The sequence below is a fragment of the Stylophora pistillata genome, chromosome 1 (assembly GCF_964205215.1).
Source record: "Stylophora pistillata chromosome 1, jaStyPist1.2, whole genome shotgun sequence".
In the NCBI taxonomy this organism is placed as follows: domain Eukaryota; kingdom Metazoa; phylum Cnidaria; class Anthozoa; order Scleractinia; family Pocilloporidae; genus Stylophora; species Stylophora pistillata.
The window spans coordinates 20,988,545-21,013,533 of NC_142519.1; the positions used below are offsets into that span (position 1 = coordinate 20,988,545).

Below are 24,989 nucleotides of genomic sequence, written 5' to 3' on the forward strand. Positions count from 1 at the left end.
TTTTGATTCTAATGTTAATTAATGATGGGATAACTTGGTTTCAACTGAGTTGATATTGTGGATCGGCCACATTTCGACAAAATGTTCGAACGTATCCCTTCTTTAAGACGAACTTTGAAAATTAAACCCCTAATTGATGATAAGCCTGCCTTGAATTAGTCTTTCACTTTTGCTCACTTAAATTACACTGAGTGCCTGCACACTGGTCCCGTCAATTAATTTCTTGCAAATTTTTAGCAAAGTAGTTGGGTTTATTATGGACAAAGGGATAACAAATCAATTCTGTAGGACTACACTTGTCTGGGGCGTCGTTTACGTTTTTCACTTTACTTTGGTTACGTTCTCCTTCAGGTTGTTACATTTATGACCACTTTGAAAACTGTTTCACAACACTTGTCTATAAAGAGTTCAGTTTCCCCTGGTTTTATGCGTGGTGTTCATCCTATACAACGGATATCCGGGCTTACGGCCGCTATCAACTGGGCGAATTTGAAAAAGGGAGGGCTGGATGTCGCAATATACCCTGAATGTATAATTATTTTTTAACTATCTTTACCGCTTTTTGGTTGACAGTCTATCATTGGTTGTTAGTTACTATTGTTTATTTTGTTTTTTTTTTGTTTTTTATGAAACGAAGACCTTGGGATAAAAGTACATTTCAATTATAATTTGGCTTATCTTCATTTAATTGTCAGTTTTTTCCCCGTACATCATGTTTGTTTACTTTGTCTTTCTCACCAGTTGGATTGTTTCGATATAGAATTCGTTGTTTGCTTTTCCACTGGTTATCTACCAAGTTAAACACTAAGGCATTTTGTAGCCTGACAGGGAAAATACTGTACAAGTAGCCAAAACAAGCAACTTAGAGCATGTTTCTATTTGGGGGGCTGCTAGTTGCATGACACAGGAAACAAACGATAACCTACTCGAGATTGCGAAAGGCAACTTAATAAGGACATTTGCAAAGTAATCACCGAAGTTTCAAGGTAGTATGTCTCTTTGAGCTGAAGCCGTGCTAGATGTTCGCTATTTTTTTCCATTTGTGTTTCTACACCGAGTTAGAAGTTCAATTAACTTCTATTTTCATTGCATCTCATCAGCTCAGCAATCCAAGGTCTTCAATAAATCCACAATCGCAAGTTGATTTGTATAGTGTGGATGCCTCGCCCTCTTTCCGCTCCCGGTCAATTTTAAACTTTTCTGATTAAAGCAAGTTGACAAAGATCTCGCTTCCCCTTTTAGCCTATTTTTGATTGACTAGCTCTGACGTTTTTTGTGGCTGAAATTCAATATACATTTAATTCGTTTTCTTTTCTTATTGACCATATTTTGTCTCAAGTTCATAAGCGCCCCGCGTCTCGGTTTTATATGCTTATTTATATGCTTATAGGAAAGTAACGATTGCCGTCTAAATAAATTGACATATATAACAATGATGACTGAAAAAGTGATCTGTAAAGAATTAGGCCACTTGTTGCCATTGGGGCTAAAGGCCATTTATTATTTACCATTGACATGATCTCACCCTTGGATATCCGACGAAATATTGAAAATTAGAATTTTCTTGGTTTCGGAGTTGACATTCCCGAGAAAAATAGATATGTTATCTTTCCTGAGGCAAGAAAACTAACAGAATTTTTCTTGCTGGTGTACAAGCATGAAATGGTTTTGTTCTGCCGACGGGTTTCGTGCAACGTTATGTCTTATTTGTTTGTTGGCTTTTAATGGGAGCGTTAAACCAAAACCATTACCTGAAGGTGGAGGAACAGTGACTCAAACTGGTGAGCCGTCACATTTTCAAGTTGATGACAAAGCCGCTGAAATTGAAGTCAATGCCAACCCTGCTGGAGTAAAAGTCAACGCTAAGCCAGCCTCTCTTCAAGTTGTAGCAAAGCCGGGTGTCCCAGCTGTACCAATATTTCATCCAGCGATACATCTTGCCCAACACTATGCGCCTCCACCAGTTATTCATCACAGTGCGGCCATGTTTTATCATGACGGATTTCACTATCCCTTCGGTCACGACTGGTTTTACAATGGAATAAAACGACATAAGTTTCCTAGACCACGGAAAGATCAAATACAAGTTCGAACGCACAAGTCTGATATTCCTCGGTCAAAACATCACAAGAAGGCCTCTCAATCTCACAAGAGACAATTTATCTCTGCGGTTCCGCAGTTTGCGCAACCATCATCCCTCGCTGCCTTTAGAGGTCTCGGTGCGCTCGGAACTTACGGATATGGAGCCTCACCTCAGTACGGTTCTCTTGTCGGTGCACCACTTGGAGTTTACGGCTTACGTCAAAATCCTCAAACAGGATTACTTTCCTCATCTCCCCAACTCACTCCTCAGCAAGGTCTACAAGAGTCGGGGATGTCAAGAGGTCTTTTGCCCTCGGAAAGTACTTCAACAGGCACAGATACAACTGACATACTGCGGAGATATCAGAGGCTTTACGGTGAACTTAATGCCCTTGCTAACATGTACAACTCGCTTGTAAGGCAAAGAAGTTTGCATTCCCTAACAGACATAGGATATGCTGGGGGAATGGGCGTTGGAGGCGCTCTCCGCATGAATACGGATGGTAGTGACCCTCGGCTCGGACAATTAGGTTTGGGAGCTCCGCGAGGCCCAGTGATGGGTTACACAAGAACTTACATCCCCTCCCCACTGGTGAAGCTTTATGGCACTCAGGCGTCACTTCCCCAGACCAATAGCTTTCTTGGTGTACCTGGTATGTTTGCTAAAAATAGCCGTTACTGAATTACTGTTGCTTCTTGAAGCATTATATTTTGTTTTTGGATGATGAAGAATGATTTTAATATTTTGTTTTTGGATGATAAAGAATAATTTTGATATATCTAAGTCAATATTTGCAATTAAAAAATTGTCTAAAGGTTATAAAGAGAGTTTTTGTAGGCTGAAGATTACTTTTGACTCACTGTTTCTTTTCCCAAATTTTTCCCTGTACTTGAATGCATTTATCTTATTCTTATCACAGTGGCATTAAACAAATGTGGAATGTTTTTTCGGATAGTCATAGTATATTTTCAGCCCTTTTGGTGTCATTTGCTGTTTGTGTGTGTGTGTGTGTGTGTGTGTTATTGTTGTTGTTTGTTTCCGTTGTTTCTATTTTTATGTTGGTTTTAACTAATCATTATGATCGGCGAAACCGTAAAAATTGCGTGAATAACATATTTCTCCTTTACTTTTCTGCAGGGGCGTCGTTACTTGGGCAACCACCCATGGCCCGATATCTCGACCTTTCTTCTCTGCTGCAGGGCTCACCTGCAATGGTGAGCAGATCCAAGGTCCCTGCAGCCCCAGATAAAAAAGACAAGAAACATGATCATCAGGATGACACAATGAAAAAAGCAAAAGTGAAACGACAAGCGCTAGTTGAACCGATTTTAACCACCGAGGATCCCGACAGCATGGACGATTTATTCCAAGGTGACTATGACCAGGACTACAAGCGGCAGATGATATTAACGCCTGCCCTGGAGACGCTACAGCAACTTCAGCCACTGCAACCATTATATACTCGACAGGCCATACAGCCACAATCGTTACAGCTACGTCAACTACAACTTCAGCCACAGATACTACCTGAGCAACCGTTAACCCGTCAGTCGCTTGCTTTGCAGGGCACCGGTATGCAACCAACGGGTATGCAGCAGCAGATTGGAATACCAGGGACTCAGCAGCTTGGTCTCCTTCCCTTGACCTCCACACCACTGCGCTACATGACGCCATCTTTGGTGACACCACTTGAATCAATGGGTTCCAGCTTTGATGGAAGATCATCAGCAGCTGGAGCAGCTTTACCGCAATCGTTCGCCTCTCAGAGTTTAGTGTCACCGTTAATTTCGGGTACGTTCACCCGTCCTAGAAGTGATTACGGCTCTTTGCAAGATCTTTCATCCAGTAGTCTCTTTCAAGACAGGTCACAATTTCGCCGTCCCTTGAGACTTGGTTTCCCAGGCAATCCAAGACGTCTCTTCCACAGACCTCAATACCGAAGGCGATTACATAACTTTAGAGAGGAAGAAAACTTTGATGGAATGCAACCAGAAGTGTTAGGTCGTGAGAGAATCTCGCAAGAGGGATCATATTCCACTGAAGTAGTCCCAAGTTCTCAAGGAGAGACACTCATAAACTCGCCAGTGGGGTTCGGACCAATCACGGTGGAGGCTAAGACAGCAGAAGGGGCACGGAGAGCTGCGATGGCTGGAGAAGATAAGAGACATCGCATCCACAGACCAGTTGAAAGAACGTCTAAGGGCAAGAGGAACCATCAGTAAGACCTTTCAAAAAGAGCGCGCAGGAAAGTTCCTCAATTTCGTACCTGTCAAAAGTCAGATTAGAAATCAACACAATCAAATCAAAATTGGCGACGATTGAAAATGTCTAGAAAACTCTTCCAAACAAAGGGACAATTAATTTATTTTCAACAAAATAGGATTCGTTTCGTAGAGCGAAGAGTAATTTGTAAATACGCTTGGTAAAACCGTAACATTATGATGCAGCTACAGCTGCAGACCCTTAACAGGGATAGGATATGCATGGGTGCATATAAACAAAATTTCAATCATCTAGGTCCGGCTGATCAAAAGGTGGGTGATGCCATCAATCAGATAACACTCTAGCCACTAAACATCTCCTTTTGCTTTGTGAACACTAATAAACTAAATGGCGCTATTTTCCGGTGGAAACGCATTAATCACCCATCCCCTAAAGAACTTTTTTTTTTTATTTAATGCAGTACGCTGGGTCTCATGTTTACCTTGACCTCACTAATGCACTATTTTAATTCATAATGCATGGTTGTTTGTTTGTTTTTTTTTTTTTTCGTGTTTTGCTGTTTTCGACCTTGTTTCCCGTCTGTTCCCGAATAAATCAATAGTACAATTTTTCATGCTAGGTGCACCTCATATCGGCTGTAACTTGTTGTTAGAGTGAGCCTATGTGGGTATGATTTACCAAAGAAGTCAATATGATCGAAAAATGACGCCCAGTTTATCATGAAATGTTTTATTTTGACGTGTTGCATCCTATTCATCGTATGTACAGCCGAGTAAACTCGTAATTTGCATCTGCCATAAACCTAGATTAAATAATAGATGTCTTGTTGAATGTCTGAGAGTATGTTTGGTTATATATGCAAGAGTTGTATTCGTATCCGGACACTTGTAATTGGTTTGTTAGTCCCACTTTGATCTGTTACTAAGTTATAACCTACAATGAGGCAAGACTTTAAAGATTACCCATGCCTTGCCAAATTAAAATGGCACAAATTACCTATGAGGTAGAAAGAATAGATTCTTTAGTATATTCCTGGTTTCTGTCTGGTAACTGAAGGAAGAGTAGTTGTTTAAATGACTTTTCCGGGGAGTTTTCTCATTGGTTTAGACTACTAGTTAAGAAAATTTTCCACTGACGAAGAAAGCGAACAAACCACGCTCTATCTCTTACAGCGGCTGGCAAAGCAAACACCGGTAATATCTATTTTTCAATGAATCGAGTCAACCTTTTGTATATTAACTTTTAGCTAACAGAATCATAATAACATAAATTTTCTAAGGAGGGTTGTCAAAAATGATTCCTGGGTCACGTATGGTTAAGTTGACTTCAAACGATCTCTGTCGAGCATAAGTGCAATCACTATAGATCTTAATGTGATGTGTAGTAATAATAGGATTGAGAAATGAATCTATGTCTAAAATCCAACATGGATGAGACGTGTAGCTCGAATCTTACGGCTTTCGTGTTAAGGGTAAAAAAATTATGCCTATTAAACCTTGAAAAAAATATTTGCATGCTTCTATCTCAGATCAAACATCCTGTTTGCATACTTTTCAAAGGTCTCATTAATTGCAATTACACAATTAATCAAATACGGCAGTCTCAAGAGACGCCCTCACAAAGGGTGCTAATCCCAAAGCTATCACTGAGAATGAGTTGGGGATAAAGCGTTTTATTAAAGGGGTTCAATGTTAGCCTAGCAACCAGGTTCTTATGCTACTTTTACTCTTCTAATGTTTAAACCAATCGCCCGAAAATCTCACCAGATATCTAAGGCACAAGAAGATATAAAGTTAACATCTGGCACTATAAAACCGAGCAGCGAGAATCTCCGACAGAGAGTAAGTCCGCTACAATACTTTTGGATCTTTTCTAGGTTATTGCTTAGGGAAACGAATAATCCCTTTACCTACAACGACTGAAGTTCATTTTTGATAAACGTTCGTAAGATATCAAACACGGAGGAGAATTTATTTGTGTCGCACGTCTTCTATAGGCAACGTTCTCTTAAGACTATTATTGTATGTGCGTGCAAATGATTTTGCGCACCTGGAATAAGCATATTGTTTACACAAGTGTTTCGAGAAGAGTGTTTGATAAACAAAGGTAGAGCACCGCGAGGTGTTTCGTTAAAACTAATAAGAATCATGATGGAAAACGAGTTTAAAAAAAAAGTGTGAACATTTTGCAATCATCTTACCCTCCTTGATTAACAGTTTGCTTATTACCTTCTTTTGCCGCTTTATTGCATCGAAGAGTGATGTTCAAAATAAAATTAATTGACAGGTTATTAGAGGAAGCCAACATGCCACGAGGACACTCAGTGGGAGATGCTCACTCCAACAACAGAGCGCCGAGTTTACGATCGGCCTGTTCTAGTGCCTCTAGTACAATAAAGCAAGTAGATTCTACCCTTGCCCTTGTGCGGTCAGACGAAAGGGTCCTCGAGGAAGATGAAACGCAGTCCTTCACTAGCTCTCACTGGGATACAGACCTCGAGGACGATGATTTCTCTGATAGCGAAGGAGATGAAGTTACTCCCGATAAGGAAACATACCTGAACTTGTGTGACTCGTTGGGAGTCATTCCCGTGACTCGATTTGGGAACGAGATCGGCCACGAGGAGATCAAGATTAACCATCGCTTTTTGAGGGAAATGGGGACAAAGGCCATTGCCTCCGTCCTGTTAGGTAACAAAACAACCTCCAAGCTACACATTGCGTCTAACGAGCTCAATATCAAAGGAGGAATTTATATGGGACAGCTTCTGTCAAAGAACAGAGCTCTTACTGAGCTGAACTTGGCCGACAACAACATCAGGCGAGAAGCTATTGCCGCCATAGCAGAAGCTTTGCCGAGTAACACGGTTATTAGAAAGTTAGATTTGTCTGGAAACGGTCTTGGGGACAAAGACGCTGAATTATTGGCCGAGGGAATTGAAAACAATAGCTCTCTTCATTGTTTGAAGCTTAGCTACAACAAGTTTTCTGAAGAGTCTGGTGTTTCTCTTGGAACTGCACTTACATATAACAATTCGCTTCTCGAGCTTAACTTAAGCTGGAATCATATTCGAAGAAGAGGAGCTGAGGCTATTTCGAAGAGTCTGAGGTATAACAACTCGCTGGAAAAGCTTGATCTCTCTTGGAATGGATTTGATGACAATGGAACTGCGGAACTTGGGGAGTCCTTAAAACGAAACTCGGCGCTCAGAGAACTCAACCTAAGCCACAATCGAATCTCGGACGAGGGAATAAAAAACATTGCGAAAGGTCTTGAGGGGAGTGAGAGCCTGGAAGTGCTAATACTCAATCATAATTTGATCTTCAATGCTTGTCAGGGAATTAATAAGCTGTTGGAAATGCTGTATAAGAATGGCGCCCCTGCGCTGAAAATCCTGGCGATTTTAGACGTAAAGCTCGATCATGATTGTGAAACTCTGCTAGCAAAAGTTTTAGAAAATCGATCAGGGCTGACTGTACATCATGGATGTAAAAAGTCCGACTGTTTCGTATCCAAAAAGAGAGAGACTAATCCATTTGACTTCCTGAAAATATATTTGGACAAAAACAAGATTCACGCGTCTGATTTGTTTAAACGCTTGGATCCCGACTGCCAATTTCGCGATAGCTTGTCTCGAGTGGAGTTCGTCGATGGAATGAAGCGTTTGAAGGTAATGAGTGACTTCTACCTTGATAAACTTGTGGAACTTCTTGACGAGGATGGAGATGGCGAGATCGATTACAGCGAATTTGTCAAGATGCCTCAGTCTATGTAATCCATTAAAAACATCACGAGGAGCCGGACGGCTGCTTAAGCGTATCACATAATTTCAGCCAGTTCCCATCCAAACGCTTGCATTGCGAGTTTCTAAGTATCTAGGTTTGTAAAGAAACTAAGAAAAAAAAACGATTCAACTATTTTAAACACTGATGTATATAGACATATTTGGTAATTAAACTGTATATAGGAACAATAAAATGTATGCATCTTGATAAGTGAAAACGACTTTTATACTTTTGATAAAGAAAAGGCGAAAACGCATGATTCATCACTTGATTTAAATTGCTGAGATTGTTGTTTCTTAAAAACTAAACACATTCCATGGTGTGATATTTCCAAGTTTTTACTGAGAAACAGAAAGGAGGAACGCAAAAGGCCTTAAAATCAAGAAACCAAAAAAAAAGCTTCAGATGTTGGTTAGAAGTCAGTGATGCTCTTGTGGTTTGAAAGTTTAATTAATGAAAGGATACAAAGAAGCTTTAAAGTCAGAAATGTCACAATTTTTTCAGTATACCACACAGTATTAAAGATAGAAAGAAAAAATTATAGGTAACATGTTATTGTAATTTATGAGGTGTTGGGTTAGGCAACGGCGATGTATCACCAAATTTGAATCTTACGCACTCCAGATCATTTAACGGTTACATGGACATAATAAAACTAATAATGCAACTCACTGTTCACATGAGCGACTCTAGCTTCTTGAGTGCTTAGCAAACCTCCCAAGTGCATCCATAACTCAATAGTGTACGCTGTGGTGTTTACCATTTGTTTTATAACATAACATTGATACATTGTAGCTAAAGAGTTCCCTTTTATTTAACAAATCTTACGTGACCAGAAAAACAATCGCGCGCGGAAAAATAGTCTTTGCATTTGCTTACGTCAGCAGCGTGCACCCATGGGCAAATGGGGGACGCTAAATTGACCAATCAGAGCGCGCGCTTTACTTTGGTTATGTTATAAATCTAATTCAGTGTCTTTCTACAAACTATTTTCATTACAGGAATACAACATCATATTGGACAACCAAAGACAATTTCTCGAGGTAATTTAAACTCAGACTACTTTTCCATTCATGGCATCTTGAACACTAAAAGATGTTTTTTCCTCGTCAGTGTTTTTCGAAGCTATGTGTTTTTTTCTTCGCTCCATAAGGAGCTGAACAAACTGGCTAGGAATAGTAATAATTCCGTCATTGTTTCGTAGGTCCACCCACAATAGATTGGGAAAGTAATTTGGATCTTTTAACAAAGTGAAAAACTTTAACACAGCCTTCATATCAATTTGATTGCCACGTAAACCTGCGAAGAAGTAGAAATCAGAAGCAATCAAGAGGGACTTAAAGATTCCATGATAACCACTTCATTTTCTAAAATTGAAACGGTGAGCAGTTGAATGTTAGTATCATTATGGAGAAAAAACACAATATTATTATAGCTATCGTCAATAGACAATTTCCGAATTACTTTTGGCCTCTTTTTGAAAACGAGGCCTGGTACTCAACCATTCTTCTGAAAATGAGTTTAATTTGTATGTGAATGAAAACTTATAATCATATGAAAGGATGAGCACCAGGACTCGTTTTGAAAATGAGGCCAATGGTAATTCGGAAATGGGCTATTTAGCACGGGTTTCCAAGGAAACCAGTATGGTAGCATGGCTGGCAGAAACATTTACCTATTAGAGATATTGCAATTCAAAGAAAAGTTTTTGGAAAAAATGAGAACAAACAACACATTCAACCCACAAGTGAGGTCAGACCGGAATTTGATTTCAGGTCAAATTGATGAAAGGCGACCATCTTCTCCATTGTGTCTCCATGCACCCCAGTAAACTCTTTTAAATATTTTTTTGATAAGGAAAGAGCTCGATTACCTTTTCTCATAAAAAGTACGATGAAGCTTTCTAATCTCAGTTTGGTTGTAATAAGTCTCTTTATAGAATGTCAATTTTTCTAAATATTCAAATATCGCAGAACGGGATTTCTGGGGGTAAGGAATAAGGGGGAAGGGCACTGTTATGCGATGACCCTTGCATATTTAGTCAGTTATCAACTCGGCAAATTTCAACAGTCTGAGCCGAAAAGGAACTAAAAAAAATTAAAACTGCGATTAGTATCGTCTCAGACTCCAGTCCCATTTTCGGTCAATAATCTTCGTCAAAGTTTAGGCCCCTGTATAGTTTTGGTTTTGATTCGATTGTATTTGAGTGTTTCATGTTTACTATTGTCTATGTTTCCCAGGAAATTCGTTCACCTACCGATGAAATAGAGAGATTTCAGTGTCATAGTCACGTCGATCAGCTTAAAAGCATTAACATTGTCTAGCGAGCAGAATACCAGCTCTATCTTCTTAATCTTAGGACATCTGCACAAAAGTTCCGTGAGCTTCTTCATGTTTTTCCTCTTTGACAAGTCCAAGCCATATATGCTGATGACGGACAAGTCTGATTTCGATAATGTTTCTTTGTTGGCCTTTTCAAGGTCATCCATGACGTCACTTGTTGGGTCAAAGTCAAAATGTTTGAGGAGCAGTTTGCATAAATGGCCGATTTGGCGCTCATTTCTATAGCGAAGTGCCTCCTGAAGTCTAAAAAAAAAATTTGGAAGCAAGAATTGTGTTAAAAAATTCACTTTAATAGAGTTCAACGTATATTTTTTAGGGTCAACAAGATGATAAAAAGAGATTGATGTCAAATTTACGCGTGTTAATACTTCTTTTAGTGTTTCATCAGTACAGTGAAAAAAGGCCTAAAATTCTGCAAGTGTCTCTTTTGCGTAAAACTAAAGAAAATGAGGATGGAAAAGAATTGACGTGAAAAGGGTGAAGGAAACTCGCCCATGATTAAATAGTAAACTCTAAGACAGCAATTCGTTGTTTTCGATGGAGAATTTCACTCAACCCCTCCGTCTCGGGAAAATTCAGGACTCGCGGGAAAATAAAAGTGTTTCCCTCGGGACCATACATTAAGTGTACAAAGTTAATTGGTGAAAGTTTGTAGTTTTGGTGCAGATTGAACACCTTGTTAAATGGGAATGCGCAGACCTTACATAGTAAATGGTTTGAACGGGGGTGGGGGGGGGACATGTGATACTATAGTCTGATCGTTTGGATGGGTGTAGTCCTGAGAAGGACAGTTGTCGGTAGTGGTGGCTGACGTTTCGACCACCTGAGCGACAACCCTATCACACAGTAGACCTTATGCAGGTGGCGCTGTTTTTCATGTTTGTTTCTCCATTTTTCGAGAGTAAAATGAAGCTCGTCCAGAATGCTCCTTTCAAAAATAAAAACTTGCACACACCAGATTCAGTGAAGTCGTAAGGTCAAAAACGTTTGTAATGTTACGAACGAAGTTACCGTACATTTGGTGATGGGTGATAACGATATTTTTAATGGTCTTAACGTGCACATGCAAGCACAGCAGAACTTGGACAGAAACCTATCGAGGGGATTTCAAAAGAGAATCACACCTTTTAAGCTTATGAAATTTTGTAACTGTAGACTTACCTTTGTAAGTACCGATGTGCGTCTCGATCAACAAGGAATTCATTAGCACTCAGGAGATCCGAGACGGCCAGATTACAGAGCCTTTTAGTCTTTGAACTTACCCCGATATTTTTTGAAATCTAGAAGCAGGTGAAAAAGTTCTCTTTGACAAAAAAGCGCTTAACATTCGAATAATTAAGCAAAAAGGTCACAGATTATGAGATTTTATCTCCCATAGAACCCTTTTGCTTGACTATAGACCACTTTCATAAATGGCTGCCGGATTAATATTTTTTTGTTTAAATTTAAATTAGCCCTACTGGCCTCGTTCTCCATTACAAAACTCAAAAGAATACATTATTCTCAAGCGAGGCCAGAAGGGCTAAAATTTAAATTTAAACAAAAGAATATTTATACGGCAGGCATTTATGAAAGTGGTCTATCGTAAAACTAAAACCAAATTACTCACAACCGCCAATGGAAATATAGGAATGCATCATTAGCAGCCAATCAGAACTCAAGGCAAGAACAGGTTAACTGCCCGAGGTGCAAGAAAATGCAAGCGACCAAGTTGCAGTTAGTTTTACTTTTGAAACTGATTGCCAGTTGAGAAAGTGTCGCGATATTCCAAATAGATTGTAAGATCTAATCTATTAGCTTGATTCTCTAATGAACAATGACGGTAGCGAGCAGATTGTAATCTGCTGGCTACTGTTTAAAAAACGTCGAGAAATTTCCTAACGAATTAATTTTGGCCGTCTGCAACGGTCACGGATATCATCTTACGAAGATATCACCTCTTTGCTACGTTTTTACTTAGACATTTAACATCATAAACAAAATATGTTGTTTTTACCATTGCACTTACGAATGCCGATCAGCATTTGATCAGCGTAATCATGTTTTCAAAGCGCACTGTTGTTCATATAAACTATTAAAGGAATGATTTTATTGCATTGCAGTGTCTGATTCATTTGTTCGCAAAGTTGGCGAAAGAATTAAATGCGGGTTGATATGATAAAAAGTAACCGTTTAACAGGTCAAACCTGAATATTTTAACTTTCTTTTGCGCGACAGCTTCTATAGCAGTATGCGGTTACTGTTTATTCGCGATGAACAAATCTAAGCTTACCTCTTTAAATACATTTATCGCTTGTCCAAATATTCCTTTTTGAGAGAGCCGAGCAATTTGTCTTACGTAGAGAGCGCGCAGCTGGTAAGGCTGGAGTTTATCATGAGCTGAGTTCGATGAGCAGCAAAACATTGTGGAAATTTTCATATCTGATATTCCATTTCTACTGAAAATCGTTTTTCTAGAGCAGCGCAAGGCGAACTTTCGTCACAATGTTCAAATATGCGCGCGTGGACTTGGCAAGGTTTAAGCGCGCGCAAAGGTATTGGTGAGTTATCTTGATATATGATAAGCCGAAGGCCTGTCAGAGTCCAGCAAGACCCTGAAAATAATCGCAAATATTTCGATTGGAAAACAAGCTGACATGCAAGTATCGATTAGTAGAATAACATGTTGGTGTCGTCCATTTTTTTTTTGGGGGGGGGGGGGGTTTAATGCACGCTATTTCAATATAGCAGGTGCGAGTTGAAGAGAAGGCCAGCGCGCGCGGTGCATAGTACAAAACTCTCTTAGCATTAAATACCGGAACCGACCTGAATGAAGTTATTGCTTTTAATGTTTACACAAAGCAAAGTATCGAATACCGAAGCCGACTTGAATGGTACCAAAACATGTCGCTCATGGAAAACTTATGCACATTTAAGAGCAACGGTGAATTGGTGTCTTCGAGAATTCTCGATTGCAGTAGAGGGGCCATTTCAGGCTCGAGTTTACTGATTCACATGGTACATACCATACCACCAAAAGTTGATGTGTATCAGATTCGAAAGCCGCGGAGTTTGTCGGACAAATTTTGAGGTTTTCCGCAAAGTTCTAATAACTAAAGTTCTCGATAAGCAATTAAGAATAAAAACCAGCGATATTAAAGAATGACGTTTCGACGGCTCCATGCCATCATTCTCAAATTCAAATAAATACATTTGTAAGTTCTTTATATAGAAAAAGTACGTGTGAAGGTCTCCGCAAAGTTCAATTTTAATTCCGCCTCTCCCTATGCATGAAAAGGACTATTATGAGCTGATGCGAGTTATCAGAGTTCTTTCCAGTCCTGCTCTAACTCATCTGTTTGAAAAACAGTGGCATGGAATGGTTTCATTGGATGATCTGAAATTTCCGGGAGAGTTTCTGAACTTTGTGCAGATTTTGTGCATGTTGCAGAGTTCAGATCTGGCTGGGGGAAAGTTGGAAACGAATGGCAAACTTTAAGACTTGGCTTTAAGAAGAAACCTCGTCATCTTCTGTAAAGGGAATAAAAATAAATAGGTATATAAGAATGATTGAATGACATCAAAGTGTACTATAACTAATAATCTGTTCATTTTAAGCGAAAAACAAAGTTAACTTGCTTTGAATGGTTGTCTCTCTTAAAGATCTGAATTCTGCCACAGTTTGACGTTTCTGCAGCTGCTTTGTTTCTTTTCTTTTTTCTTGTATTCTCGCCGGATCTTCGAAAGGATCCAGGTCCTCTATCTGAAAGCAAGAGAGCAATCAAGATGAAAATTATCCAGAGATTATAAACATAATCTCTTGTACAACTACATCTACTACTGAACCGAAGTCACACTCAGCTTATGTGCGTTTGTGTCCCTTTTTCAAGGCTAATGATGAAAAACATGATAATTCAAATTTGGACGAAAATTTTGCCTTAGATCAGGCTAAGTAGGTTATCCATTCACTTGCCAAGGTATCATGACTCTAAACATCTATAGATCATTCAAGCTGTGCTGTAGCGATGGTCAATGGTCATGAATACCTGTTTTGGTTTGTGCAGATTAATGAAGAACTGCATATCTCCAGCTCCGTGTACTGACACCTTACCAATAAAATCAGGAAGCTTTGTAGGATCACTGAGCCTAAATTTCAAATAGAAATCAACAAACGTCGTTTTTCCCGTGAAAATGACAATTCGCTCATCGGTACGGTCGGCGGCATCCATGTCAGGTACAAAGCTCCCGCGCACAAGGAATCGAGTTTTACCAAGAGGTAAGGTCAGCGGCTGCGAGCAGACCTCAGAAATGAAGCAATTGTCGGGATTTCTTGGTTGAGCATTGTCAAAGAGTGCCACTCTCAAAACAAACTGTTTCCCAGGCTCTGCAATCTCGGTCATAAGGCCTCGAAGCGATGTAGTAACGAAGTTGTTGTTGTCGTTGTCGGAGTAATGGAGTTCTCTTGAAATACAGCCTGCAATTTGCTCAACGTAGCGTGGGTTGTTGTTAGGTATTCGTCGAACAAGCTTATAAAGTCCTCCTCTTGTGATTAGAAATGAAGCAATCTTCAAACCGTTTGCAGCAGTTTTAATCTTGAGTAAAGTTTAAAATGAATTAAATTAGCTTTATGTGTATCAACAATCATAATGATAAATGGAACCGTTATTAATTCGTTACTAGTCTTAAACATAATGAAACATAACATAGTCAGGCTATCATGGCGAAGCTTTTTTACATTACAGTGGCTAGAAGTAAGACGATGCACTCAAACCAAAAAGAAAAAATACTTAATAACCTCTCGAACCACATAAGAGATGAAAAGAGAGGAGTCTTACCTCGGGTGTGCTGTAATGGTGCTTCCATAAAACCAAATCCTCATCTAAAACTTTGCTCTGCAAAACAGCTACCCTAGCGTTCTCCCTGGAAAAGAAATCTTCAAACCCATCTCCCAACAAGGGTAGGGTTAGTTGAATAGGCTTCGTGAAACGAAACTTTGACGGGCGAATGAGAACAACCGGGCTGGATGTAACATCCACCAAATTGCTTTCGTCATGATGCCTTGGATCACAGTTCTGAGGGAGAATCCACGTGCTGTGTGACTTAGAGGAAGTTGGGGCCGGAGCTGATAGACTGTACAACTCATCTGTGCAAACTGTCTCTAATGTTACAGGAGTCTTACGGGACACACAGCCAGCGGGGAACTTGATCTGAATTCCTGGATATTCCGTTAGCTCCACCTCACAGTCAGTGTACGGATCCAGATTTTTCGTTGACTGGGGATGCTGAGTCATTTTTATCGTAAACAATCCGCTTTTCCTGCATATGATTCTTGCCTCAGTTCTTGCTGCATTAACATGAAAGCAAAATGAGTCAATGGGTTTCCATTTGAGATGCTTCACACCATGTCTCGCCCAGACATTGCTGCAATAAAGGCAGACCAGTTGTCCACAAGATTTTGGAGCCACACAGTTCGGCAGCCTTAATATAAGTTCGGCAGAAGGTTCGAACACAAACTCCTTTGGATAAATTTGAATTATATCTGATACTCTCCGCTCGTTTTCTTCCAAAAATGGCTCATATTGAAGTTTGTTGATAATTCTGAACTTCACACTTGTTGTCTTTGAACTATGTACTGAAATGACAGAAGTCTTTAGTTTTACACCAAGAAAATCGTGTGATGCCTCTGCAAATCCATTCTTTCCAATTCTTATTCTGACCCAGTCACTAGAAACGGTGCTGAAAGTGAAAGTGTCAATCAATAAATCATTATCAGTTATCTTGAGAAAGAGACTTTGTTCATAACGTCATCTCTTTCTTCCCTTCACTGAGACAAAGCGATTTATTTCATTCAAGTATAACTAAAACAGTACGAGACAAGTGATCCAGACGCGAAATATCGTTCAATTCTGAAAGAATGTGAGGAAATTGATGACAAATGAAAACATTCATACGAGGACGGTCTCTCATTATCGCGGCGCGCAATGTAAATAAGTTGTTCTGTTTGAATTTCTATGAGCTTTTGAATGAAGAGCAGTAACCCTTAGCTCTGGACATAAACATTTCGCATTTTCTTTCATATATTCGTTGTTTAATCGTATTTATTATTATTTTTTTTAAGTATTTAGTTTTTTTCGTCAAAAAATCACATGATAACGCGAACTCTAGTCATGTTGCCAAATGTGCGACTTAAATTCAAATTTCTGTCTGTTGTATCTGACACCTGCCAAGGCTTCCGGAGTATCTCTTGATTTTAGACTTGTCTCCTCGCGGTTAAACCGAACGCCACTTTGCCAAAACGAAATACATTGACACAAAATTGGATCATTTATAACGCATTGCTCAAAAAATGATTTTCACATTTGTACTGATTAAAATTTTCGTCGCCAGCGAAACGAAACGAAGTGCCTCACTTCGTTTACCGGAACTGTTTTTTCAACCTCCTTTTCTTCATTGTTGCATTTAGGTTAGTTTCATATGAAAATTACACTCTTCAGCATGGTGAAGGGGTCGACGGTTTAGCTGCATTAACGCTGCTTCAGTTGAATCGATTCTAAAATCGAAAGCTAACATATTTTACCGAAATTAACCAAGCACGATGAATTTCTCTTTTCTCATGGTCGATAAGTTTTATTTGCGGAAAAGTGCCCTTTGTATGTGCATGTTCCCAGTGTTCATATAGTTTTGAAAATAGTTCGTGTAAACTTTGATCATTGGACCAAAGACAATTTGATGTTGCCTTCTTTTGAAAAGCATGCAGCATATTCAGTGCTGATAGCGAAGAAAACCGAATATGAATTATCAAGTCCTCGCTAAACAGGCTGCAGGCCGACTTCCACGAGGTCATGTTTTGCTATTGATTATTAGTTATGACTGAGTGGGTCTTCAAAAGATTCGAATAAACTCAACTAGGTACAAAAAATCGTCAATGTACTGAGAAAACTTCGCCCCTTGGTAACGAACTCAGTTGTTCACTCCGGGAAAAAAGGTTTCACTGCCACAAGTGAACGATGACCGAATTAAATACACATGTTTCGGTGCGTCGAATTCCTTTTTGAAAATGAATTCAAAAAATCACCCCAGGAAAAAAAGAAAGGGTGATATTTTTTGCGAAATACAAGGACGAATTAACGTTCACATGTCAACTCAAGCTATTCAAACAACAGCAAGGTACCTGAATGTGGGCTTCATGGCGCTGTTATCTCCATCCAATATCAATTTACTTATGATTTGTTTTGACTTGTTCCTCCACTCCATAACAACCACATCAATCAAGGTGTTGTTTGCTAAAGATGTTTCGCTTCTCGATGCGTTAATTGTGTGCAATTGGAGGAGAAGGTGATTCATCAAATGTCAACTTTAAAAAATGGAAATTGAACTTTGGTTTCAGCTTCCGCTGGGAATTAGACGTATTGTGAGAGCAGGATTAGTAAAAGTGCTTCGCTCACATGGAAAACTTATTGCTTTCATTGTTTAATCAAAGGTGCCTTTAATACACAAAGCAGCATATTTGGGTTGTTCATATAATTTATAAGGGAGAAAAGGCATAAAGATTGCTTTTTTTCCGATGAACTAAGGTTGCCTCTCGATAACCAAACAGCCATATTTGTTGAGTTGTTGGCTTTCATCACTGATAGAACACGAAAAAGGATGACAACTATTTATTATTTTTCTCACAACCGATCGAAATGTTATTAAGATCTTTGCAGAGAAACTTCATCGGCATCTACAAAGGTTTCCAATTTCACATGTGTTTGTCACTTTTGAATAGCTACAATAAAAAAAGTATTGCTCACGCTTGCTTCGATAATGCATTGCTCAAACAGTTTGAATATTTCAAAGTATACATGGGAACGCTACTTGTTTAAAAATGCTTAACATGTAAAAAGCTAGTTGAAGTAATAGCTAAGCCTTCTTTCACGAATATGCACGCTACTTTCATGCAAGAAAGAGAATCAAAGAGTAGTCAATTCTTAAAGAGGGGAGATAGCTAAAAGTCAAGCATAGCTGTTTCGACAGCGATTACTGTGCCTCAGTGTTCCCTCTGGTCTCGTTTTCCCCGCGAAGTCCTGGAAGAGGGTCAAAATGCGGTTTTACGGCTAACAGTTGAAACTTGACTATTTACGACTATCGATTAATTTCGTTCCTTAGTTGTTAAAAGAGAAATTTTGCTGTAAAATTTTTCTTACCACCAAAGTTTAAAATTCGTCAATCTTTACGCCTAACGGCTTATTTTTTTACGCTGTTCTATGATAAACGATAAACCCCATTGATACCCTCGATCCACCCTGGAGGGATGGGCGCGGCGAATTTTTGAAAAATTCCAACCAGCAATACACACACAGCGGCCTCAAAAATAAACGTAGTTTACATCGCCAACTCAAGTCTGTCTAGTGAGTTGAATTCGTGTAAGTTTTCCCATGATAGTACGATTGAGAATAATCTAGAAAAAAAACTTCGACCTCATCGACCAAAATACGTACAGCCGCAGAAAGTTGACTCTCAGCTCTGTGCGACCTAATGTTTTGTTTATCAATCGGTCAAAGAGAATAGGGAAAGAAGCCACTAGAAGTCAAGATTTCTGAATAATGATTGAATTCAAATGTTCAAATACGAACTGTTCTTATTCATAGTACTTAAAGTGAAATCCTTTTCAGTGGATACATGTAGAAGTGACGTGTAATCAATATATTTGACGACGTGAACTAATTTATTCAAAGTATCTTTCTTCTGTGGTGATAAACCACAGGTTTTGATGGTTACTTTCGCAGATCAGAAATGCTGAAAGTGCAACGTAACAATGGATATCTAATAAAAATATTCAGTGCACGTTTCGATGTGATTTTCTATGCGAAAACACTGCACGCTGACCTTACCTAACAAGATGGCACAATAAAATGTAACATGTAGCAAAACAGATGGACATAATTACCAAGCTAATGAAATATCTCGTAAGTTATTTCTTTCCTAAAAGTAATACTTCAAACGGTCTTCATAAGTGGCAAACACGCGAAAATTTAACAGTCTTAATTCAGTCGTTCATTGAGGCAACTTTTGAAGTTATTTTTCTCAAAGCGTTTATGAAATCTGTCTTTAATTCTCCAATTTAAGTTGTAGGATCAAATGTAATGCAATCAAGATATAAATAAAAATGTTCAACAAATACGAGCTTTTTAGTGTAGATACACAAACACACAAACTATAAAGTTTAGAGGGACATTAGTGAACCAATTTCCAAATGATCCGCAGTTATTCCGGCGCAGTAGAAAAGTTGATAGCGAAAACACTGACAGTCAGCATCAATTTATGGCTTCGTTATATTAGCTGTTGAGAGACGATTTAATTAAAAAACAATTATACCAACCGGTAGGCGGGCAGCAAGACAGAAACCAAAGCTCAGTGAGACTAAACCTCCATATATTATAGTTAGCTATTATTTATTGCCTTTGAGGGGGTGGAGGGCTCAGAGGATTTTGAGGTGAACCCATGGTTTTTCAGGAGGGTGGGAGGGGGGGGGGGGAGAAAAGGGTAGTAGTCGTCACCGACAGCGTTTAAAGGAGGGACTATGGAAAACTGACTGCCAATTAACTACCAACGAGAGATTATAATCCCTTACTAGCCAATGAAGGGGGATCCTAAAAATGATATAGAGCCTTATGGCGGGGATCAGATAAATTTTTTCGTGACACAACCAAATTTCTCTGACTCCCTCCCCCTTCCCCCTTAAATCATGGCCATGACCAGTCCTTTAGTTCGTGGCGTGTAAAAATGTCGTCATTATAAGCAAGTGAAAACATATTTATGAGTTTCTTTTAAGATCTCTGACAGGATTTCAATTGAGTGGCATCTGATAACGAATCTATGAGACATATATTTAACAATTATTCGCCGAAGGCGAGGTGAATATTGCCGAATAATCCCCGAGACGAAGTCGAGGAGATTATTGGACAATGTTCACCGAGCCTGAGGCCAATAATTGTTTTAGTATAATTTCAGAGCTGTGCAACAGAGAAATTTCAAAAATCATAACATTTTGGTAACATTTATTAACATTTTATTTTAACATTTTATATAAACCGCGTGGAGCGGTTTATATAGCGTCATATAAGGAACCGCTCGACCAATCAGATTGCTGGAAACTCTTTGCTCAGCTCTGAAATTATATATATATATATATGACAAACGATTGCAGAAAGGAACTACAGGGAAGGGGGGGGGGGGTTTGAGTTAATCACAAAAGTGAGTAAGGGAGGAATAAACCGACCGACGGACTTAACGCTTTCATTCCCAGATCTCCTTAGTATTTCTCATTACTGTCTTCCATACAATTCTTATCAATGATGTTAGTGCGGAGAATTTTGCATTGGACCACTTAATAATCCCCTTGCAGACATTTTACTCTATCCTCATCGTTTGTCTGTTTATTATTGTATTGATATTGTAAGGAGAAATTCAGTGTACTTCTACAGCAGCAATTAAGGAAAAAAAGAACTGCGTATACAGAAGAATTTAGGGGGCTGGTTTAGAAGTAGGTTTCGCTTTAGCTTTTCCTTTCATTTCTTTCTCCATACTTCCTTTGTGACTAAAATATGATAAAACTAATCACCAATTCGCAATTGGCGAATTTCGGGGTGCAGGTAATTGCTCAAGTCAATTCATGCAGCGGAAGCTGAAATTGAACGTTACGGAGTTGATGAGCCTAATTTCGGAAACAGACTAACTCTGGGATGACATATGATCCTAAATTCATATCGACGACAACGTGACTTTTTGCTGTGGGCTTAGTCTGCTCGTGGCTAAGAAAACTAGTCACGTTTTTTTGAATAAAAATACGAGTGTTCCTAAATCTCCGTTTCTTAGATTTTTCAGTGTTTGCCACGACGGAGCAGATGCGGACGGCCCAGAATTTCCTGCCTGGGCACGCGTAATGCAAAAATGTAGACGAGGTGTTCTATATGAAAGAATTTTCCCGTTTAATTTTTTTTTCACCTTATTATCAAATTATTAAAACTGATATAATTTTTACCCCATTATCTAAATGTGTAGTCCCGGAAAACGAAGTGAACGCAGCTTCTTATCCTTGAATCTATGGCCAAATTCAACCTGCTCATTCACTGTTTCATAACAAAATTTACAATTTCTGCGGGGGAAGGTCGATATAACTTTCCAACAACTTCATAAGATCCACGTATTCAAAACGTCTTGAAGACGCAAGTTTTCTCTATACCACGACAGCGTGATGCTGTCAACCACAATTCCTCGCTCAATTTCTTCACAGATAGCCATCCTTCGCTGGGGGTGAGTATTACGGTAGTTGTGATAAAAATGAAGATCTAAGGCTTCATAAAACCGTCCACGCACACGCTTTTTCGTTTCCTCTCTTCCCGAAAACAACTCATTGTCTTCAAGAACGCTTTTTGTCGTAGAAGCACAATTTTCATTTCCCTCGCCGGTTTTGTTATCCAACCTCTTTTCGGCTTCAAACATTGAAACGCACGACATCATGTCGCAGCTACCAGTTTTGTTTGGGTCCATCTTTTTCCCATTAAAATCCCTCACTTCAAACACTTTGTCTCTCTCTGTAAACGTCAGCAACTGCTCCATATTTTGATCAAAAGCAAGCAGTTCTCGATGGGACATGTGGCTGTCTTGTTTTTGATACGCTCTACTCGGTCTAAGACGTCTTCGAAATATATGATCGCGCCTCAGAAATGACTTTCTGTTTTCACCATTGGCTTTGGATTCCAATGACCCTTCCTTCGCGATTTCGTTTAGGTAAACTCCATCGACACCGTGTGCAGCCGGCCTCATCACCTTTTCTTCAATACTGATTCGCCCTTGTTTCTTTGCCGATCTTTCAAACGGCCTATTAAGCTCCGAGGCAGTTGTCCGTAGAGATGTAACATTTTTATTAATCTCGAAATTCAGCGATGTTTGATTTCCTCGTCTTTCTTTCTTGTCGGGACAAGTCCTCTTTAAAGCTGGAATCGGTTGGTTTTCAATCCGCGGCAGTCTTGGAAGGGCGAATGGCGAAGCTGAAGGATGAAATCCCAAATCCTTTACATGACAGTTGTGGGAAGAGTGGAACTTTCTTCGAATTGGTGGTAATCTTGCTTGACTCAAACCCGATGCGTATTTCTGCGCCATTTCCCTGCTTCTGCGCTCTCTGCCGTATAATCGAATTGTGAAACAACTATACTCATACGATTGTGGTGCTCAAGAAGAATGATTCTCATAAAAAACAGAGAGCTATTTTTGTCAGAGAATGAGCTCCATTAGATATGGAAATTTACCGCTTCTCCTGCCCAGAAACGTGGTTGTCGTAACTCATTAAAGTGCCACCGACTTCACTTTAAGGTGTCATCAACATCGTATATCTTCACTTAATTTTTTTTTTCTCGTTAGCAAGCTAGCAGGAACTATTGTCAGACTTTTGAATTTTTCTTCTTTTAAAGAGAAATCTCGACTTGAAACCTCAAAGGAACAATTGAAGTGATATTGATGCTGTTAAAAACAATCAAAACAGCTGAAAAAAAACTGAGCAAGTCAATTGTATAACCTCTTTATTTCACCTGCGTAAGCTATTCAAACATTAGTATTTTTATACTTGGTGTATTTTAGAATGAATAAGCCTTTATTCTCAGACGCAGTGTGTTCAGTATCATGACTCAAGTCACACTGATGAGGAGAAAAAAAAACTGAAACAACAAGATAATTTAAAAATAAAAAATAAAATAACAACAAGTGTGTTTATGGTACTTGCAACAGGGGGGAGGATTTTTTAATTGATATTTATCAAACGTATAGGGCCGGTTATTAAAACAAAGTTTAGACGTTCTAAACTATCTTGAATTTAGCTGAATACTTTGTCTGACCATTCATTTTTGTGAACAGTGTCAAGAGGGCCGAAAGCTAGCTGTGGAAGGACATTTTTTTTAATGAAAGCAACCCTCTCATAGAGAGTTAGTAAGATAAACTGCTTGCGTAAAACTGCGGTTTGGGTTAGAGCTCGTGTAAATAACCGACCTATAGTTTTCTAAACAATTGATTCATTGTAAACACTTGCATTGTTTATTCCAATCTAGTAGCGCACATACTAGCTAGCTCATGGGTAGTTCTTTACAGCTAAAGTAGTTTTTAATTTTTTTTAATTTAATTTTTCGGTTTGCAGTATTTTACTTTTGTTGATGATCATTTTTGTTTCGTTTTGTTGTTGTTGTTGCCATTTTTTTTTTCAGTGAACGAGTAGCTATTGCGTCTGTATGTCTACGAAGTATTTTAAAACGTCATGAATATCCTTTCACCGATCACGAGTTTCAGCGATAATTTTGTGGTAATCATTTTGGAAAACGTAAACGTAGACGAAGCCTGGAATAAGTTGCGAGAGGGTCTGGGGAGGTCTCTTCTCTGGATCTAATCATTGTTCCAAGCCTGCAAGGATTTCGCACAAGGAAATGAAGCTTAGCTTCGATTTTTCGCACCAAGGTTGTGAGTAACCAAAAAACTAGAGCTACTTGTGATCCTAGATTCAGTCAGATCCAGAGTGGTTGGTAGCTCTCAGTAGGGTACCACCAACACATCTCGATCATTGAGGCCAGCTCCCAGGAGCAAACACGCTTCGCCTGCCGAGACAAATTTCTCGACAACTTTCTCATTGACTGGTGAGAAAAATAATGAGATACATTTAATCATTGTAGCGAAGGTAAATTTTAATGATCATTTTAGCCTCTGATATCAAATAACATACGCGATCGGATGATTTTGGAACCAATTCTTAAAATTATAACTGCAGATAAACAAAATTACTTGACCACACTTGAAGACAACAAAAGCACAAAGAAACAAAACAAAACGAAAAAAACCGGACAAAAAGGCGGGAATTAAATTAATGAAGATTTAAACTCAAAGGCTGTATAGCTTTCAAACCGCTGAACCTTCGCCTGGACGCCGGGTGTGGCCGACATACGAATAAGGGCTCTGGGAAAGAACCTGCAGTCTACGTGTTTAAAACAAAACCCTTTACAAAAAGGCAATCGATCCATCAATTATTAATGAATGGATTAACGACGGAATTGAAATGTCAAAAACGTATTACAACAAATTGCATAAAGCTCGGATACACAAAATGACAAAAAATACATTTCGAAGTTAATGGGAAAATTGACAGTGATCAGCCAATCAAAACACCGTCGCATGACAGAGACTGTAGCGACGGATATCCAGAGATTAAGCAGTTGCCTGCGGCTACAAAAAAAGTATTGGTTTGTTACTAAAAATGGACAGTTGCAGCAGATTGCAACACCATCTGCCCAAACTGCCAATTTATGCTATGGAAAATGTTCGAACAGTTCTCTTGAACAAATAAATAACGAATAACTTGTCCAAATAAGTGTAATGTAATATTTTTATTTAAACCATTTATTTTCTGAATTTACGGCTGAGACCAAATTGTGAGGCAAGCAGACGTTAAGTTCAGCGATAAATAGGAAAGACCCCCTTTAATGTTTTTGTGTTTTTTAAGCTATTAACTAAAAACATATATTGAATTTCTCCGAAATAAGGTTTCAGTTAGGAGCAAA

The 24,989-nt window shown here is 39.0% G+C and overlaps 3 protein-coding genes and 1 pseudogene across 4 annotated transcripts; 2 read left to right on the plus strand and 2 right to left on the minus strand.

Moving 5' to 3' along the window:
- Positions 1-1,540: 1,540 nt before the first annotated feature.
- On the plus strand, positions 1,541-5,335 carry LOC111329135 (uncharacterized). The gene is made up of 2 exons (XM_022933744.2): positions 1,541-2,735; positions 3,221-5,335. Exons 1-2 carry the CDS (start codon positions 1,658-1,660, stop codon positions 4,303-4,305), a joined length of 2,163 nt encoding a protein of 720 aa, XP_022789479.2. The 5' UTR covers positions 1,541-1,657; the 3' UTR covers positions 4,306-5,335.
- Positions 5,336-6,603: 1,268 nt separating this feature from the next.
- On the plus strand, positions 6,604-8,725 carry LOC111329175 (uncharacterized). The gene has a single exon (XM_022933783.2). The coding sequence runs from the start codon at positions 6,612-6,614 to the stop codon at positions 8,079-8,081; it is 1,470 nt and encodes a 489-aa protein (XP_022789518.2). The 5' UTR covers positions 6,604-6,611; the 3' UTR covers positions 8,082-8,725.
- Positions 8,726-8,886: 161 nt separating this feature from the next.
- LOC111329183 (leucine-rich repeat-containing protein 75B) lies at positions 8,887-13,109 on the minus strand. The gene is made up of 4 exons (XM_022933793.2): positions 12,707-13,109; positions 11,596-11,714; positions 10,349-10,677; positions 8,887-9,390 (listed from the first exon to the last, which is right to left on the minus strand). The coding sequence occupies exons 1-4, from the start codon at positions 12,851-12,853 to the stop codon at positions 9,146-9,148; spliced, it is 840 nt and encodes a 279-aa protein (XP_022789528.2). The 5' UTR covers positions 12,854-13,109; the 3' UTR covers positions 8,887-9,145.
- A 131-nt stretch (positions 13,110-13,240) lies between these two features.
- Positions 13,241-17,716, minus strand: LOC111329164 (uncharacterized; annotated as a pseudogene). Its single transcript, XR_015995324.1, has 5 exons — positions 17,585-17,716; positions 15,249-16,149; positions 14,460-15,005; positions 14,053-14,176; positions 13,241-13,944 (listed from the first exon to the last, which is right to left on the minus strand). The product of XR_015995324.1 is annotated as an uncharacterized LOC111329164 (transcript).
- Between the last annotated feature and the right edge of the window lie 7,273 nt (positions 17,717-24,989).

Coding starts and splice junctions, on each gene's coding strand:
- LOC111329135 (XM_022933744.2), top strand. CDS start 1,658: ATGAAATGGTTTTGTTCTGCCGACGGGTTTCGTGCAACGTTATGTCTT. Junction 2,736..3,220: donor TAGCTTTCTTGGTGTACCTG/GTATGTTTGCTA, acceptor ACTTTTCTGCAG/GGGCGTCGTTACTTGGGCAA.
- LOC111329175 (XM_022933783.2), top strand. CDS start 6,612: ATGCCACGAGGACACTCAGTGGGAGATGCTCACTCCAACAACAGAGCG.
- LOC111329183 (XM_022933793.2), bottom strand. CDS start 12,853: ATGAAAATTTCCACAATGTTTTGCTGCTCATCGAACTCAGCTCATGAT. Junction 11,715..12,706: donor CGATAAATGTATTTAAAGAG/GTAAGCTTAGAT, acceptor ACCTGCTTCTAG/ATTTCAAAAAATATCGGGGT. Junction 10,678..11,595: donor GCACATCGGTACTTACAAAG/GTAAGTCTACAG, acceptor TTTTTTTTTTAG/ACTTCAGGAGGCACTTCGCT.